At 48.0% G+C, this 3,370-nt stretch overlaps 1 protein-coding gene across 1 annotated transcript in view; it reads left to right on the top strand.

The window, feature by feature from the left end:
- The first annotated feature begins 13 nt into the window (after positions 1–13).
- The window catches only part of LOC100743820 (homeobox protein caupolican-like), an 80,305-nt gene continuing 76,948 nt past the window's right edge, over positions 14–3,370 (top strand). The window contains exon 1 of the mRNA XM_033319194.1: positions 14–591. Coding sequence (XP_033175085.1) covers positions 481–591 — 111 coding nt within the window. The 5' untranslated portion in view covers positions 14–480. The remainder of the gene's footprint in view (positions 592–3,370) is intronic.

Here is a 3,370-nt window from a genome sequence, read left to right as displayed (position 1 = left end):
TCGTCGTCATAGAACGCGGGTCACGCGACACGCCGTGTCGACGGTTACCGTGTGTTCGTGCGTTCTCCGTTCGGTTTTTTCGCGCGTCGTCCGTCTACGACTACCTCGAACTGCTATACGTATCCCGGTTCACGAGTGACAGAGTTCCGGCTGCGGAGACAGCCATCGTGAGAGGGAGAAAGAAGGAACACTTGGTAATAGAAAAGAAAAGAAAAGATAGAGTGACCAAGCGTGTCTAGATATAGTTTCCGGTTTTTCCACGAAACCAGCTGTTAAGGGAGAAAATCAGAAGAGGGAGAGAGAGGGAGAGAGAGAGAGAGAGAGAGAAAGAGAGAGAGAGAGAGAGGAAGATCTGAGAACCAGACAACCGACCAGGAGAAACAGATTGATCCGAGTCGCGACGTCCCGCCGCGCGGATTTTGTGTCTCGTTCGCCCCGAAGACATTTGAACAGGAAGGAGGAGGAAGAGGAGGGACGATCATGGACATATCGGAAGATTGCTGGGAGCACGTGGGACTGCTTCAAGAGGTTTCCGCCACGGAACCACCCCCGCCACCACCCGCTCCCGACTTCCTAATTCAGCAACAGGAGGTGAGCAGTTGATTTCTTTTTTCCTCGCTGCTACGATACTCTCGTGATCGGGATATTCGATCGATTCGGTGCGCGGTCGAACGAAAAAAGCGTGGGAGATCGGGATCGAACCGTTACAGTTTTTGCAAACACCGGTATCCTTTCGCTTCGAATCGAGAGAGAAATCACGTGTGCGTTAAGATCGATAGGAACCGGTACGGATGATTTACGTTACTGATTTATTACATTTTTTCCGTGCTAACGCGTTATTATCGTGTAATAGGCGACCATTTACATTTTTGCGTAACTTTTTCCCCGATAGTATAGTGTTTAAACTAATTAGAAGACTCGTACATTAGGTGAAGCTGTATTTTAAATAATCTACACGGAGCACAGGTGGATTGCACTGTCACGCGTTATCATAATAATATAGTGGACTGGTTTAGTTCCACTGGAACGTTGAAACATTCACCATAGTGCGTTCCATGAAACGAATATGGAAAATTGTACGACGTTTTAAAAAATTGTCGTGAAAATTGATAACAACGACAGCGTGAATCAATTTAACCTCCGCGAATACTCTGCAGGTTATATCGGTGAGATCGATACTTCGTATGCTCGAATGGAATCGGTAAAAAGAGTTCGAACGATTCTATTCTCTCAAAAAATGGATACGCTCTATATAACAATATAGTTTAAACTCCGTTAACCAATTCCGATTATAGATGTGGAATCAAATCTGTGCTACCCCTTAATTCACGCGTTACAATTAAAAGCATGTTCTCGTGCACGCGATCATCGGGGGCTAGGTTTATCGCGGGCACGATGCCATCGACACAATGCACTTTTCTCCGGAACGATTCCGTCAACGACATCGGATCAGTTTTATCGAATTAACTATTCGATATATGTATCCGGTAAAGTGATTATATCGTCCTTACAATTCACGCGAATTCGAAAGTTGGCTCGAACGTATCTTTCGCCGCTAATTTTTCAAGTGATTTTCGATCTCGGATCTCGACTCTGCTAAAACACGGGGCGTGTTGGCCGTTTCGTGCTTCGTTATTAATTCGTTGCCACTCTGAAAGCATCGTGTTTCGAAGCGGAACGTGACACGAGTGTAAAAACTTGGCTAAGTGAAGCACCAAAATCGAAAAAAGGGAGCCAGCTGTTCCGTGCCTTTTCTGTTCTCTGTTTATTTAACTGGAGCAACCTGCGATAATCCTGCGAAGGAGTTTATGGATGGGTCGATGAGAGCAGAACGAAAAATTTAGATATCGTTATGGTCGCTGACGAGGAGCGTAGTGGCTAGGGTGGCTCGAAGCTAGAGGAAAAGCACGAGAAAGGGCGAAAAAGAGAGAACGGAAGGCGAGGGAGCTCATTCCGTTTCAATTTCGGGGGTCTCGTGTAACGAGCTCTCGCGGTGGAACAGCATGGGTCTATAGGGCGTTGGTTACGGTGCCCTGTAATCATCCCGGAAATTATAGGCATTTAGCCGGGCATGAATGAGCGGATAGGAAAGTTTAAGAAGATATCGGTGGCATCGGTGTGTCAGAGGCGCGTGCAGCATCGACGGCCCGATGCCCTCGGTCCCCCTTCGAGAACTTCTCTCGTCAACCCTACCTCGAGTCTGCTATGCCGCCAATTTCTAAAGGCACCTGCAGCTGCGATGTAAGACCCGATCAAGGCCCAGATTCACCTTCGATGTATTCCGTTCTTGGCATCTTTTCTCTCCCCTGGCCCCGATCGACCCCCGAGTACGTGTGCGTGTGTACACGGACAAAATTCTGGGACAAGAACTATCGGGCTCGGTTAATTCTTCTTCCCTCTCGACGGACGACGATAATAACTGCGGCAACATAAGTTGCAATCAGCTGTCCATTTGTATGGGTGTGTACATTAAGCGGCACGCACACTCGCGTGTGCATTATTATGATAAACGATTATATACGCGTATGTATATAGATATACGATGATTGCGTACACTCGGCCGTGTAGAATCCGTGTGCCGCTGCCGTTATTATTATTAAATTGCTTCCTTAGTGCACGCGAAGAATTATAAACAACCGATCGAGCGTGGTCCGCGACGATACCGGCCGTACCGGAACGCAGTTAAGCTTCCTCGCAGCGATTTTAATACGCTTCGCAAGATTAAAACATTAAAAGCTTCTTCCCAGCCCCGGAGACGCGATTTACCCCCGTCTAAAAATTACCGATCGGCGACGTCAACACGTTGCACAACCGCGTTATTACGATGAAAATTGCGAACGGGACGCCACACTCCAGTCCAGTTCCTTTAAAGTAAAGGTCTCATCGCCGATCGACGGGATCGTTATCTAGACAAATAAGAGAGATCGATTAAAAACGTCAGCTCGTATTTCTTTAATTTTTAACCGGGAAAGAAATACGTAACACAGTGGCGTTCCAGCTGCGCGATAAAATATGTCGACGCGTTGAAACGCTGCGAGTACGACGCAACGCGACGCGACGTGTTCCCGTATCAAAAAATCCGCACCTGCGAGTCGAAATAGTTCGGCTCGTAAGGCCGCCACACGTCTCTCTCGATTAACTCGCGCGCACCGCTCACGTATGAGTTTCCCACGGCGGGCCAGGATGGGCCCGTGTGGGAATATCGAGGCTTATTACTCGCGCATAGGTAACACACGTTCGATCCTTGATCGACCACCGATTTTCGTATTCCTTCCTCGTGTGCGTTTTCTCCTCGCCTCTCTCCTTTTTCGCCTTGTCCCGCTTTTTTCTTCCTCCCTCGTGCCTCCTGGATCGCTCGTTTTTTCTCCCG

Source organism: Bombus impatiens, unplaced genomic scaffold (genome assembly GCF_000188095.3).
Source record: "Bombus impatiens unplaced genomic scaffold, BIMP_2.2 scf_0136, whole genome shotgun sequence".
Classification (NCBI taxonomy): domain Eukaryota; kingdom Metazoa; phylum Arthropoda; class Insecta; order Hymenoptera; family Apidae; genus Bombus; species Bombus impatiens.
The sequence above is the reverse complement of the archived record's forward strand: the minus strand, read 5'-3'. Positions and strand labels throughout refer to the sequence as shown.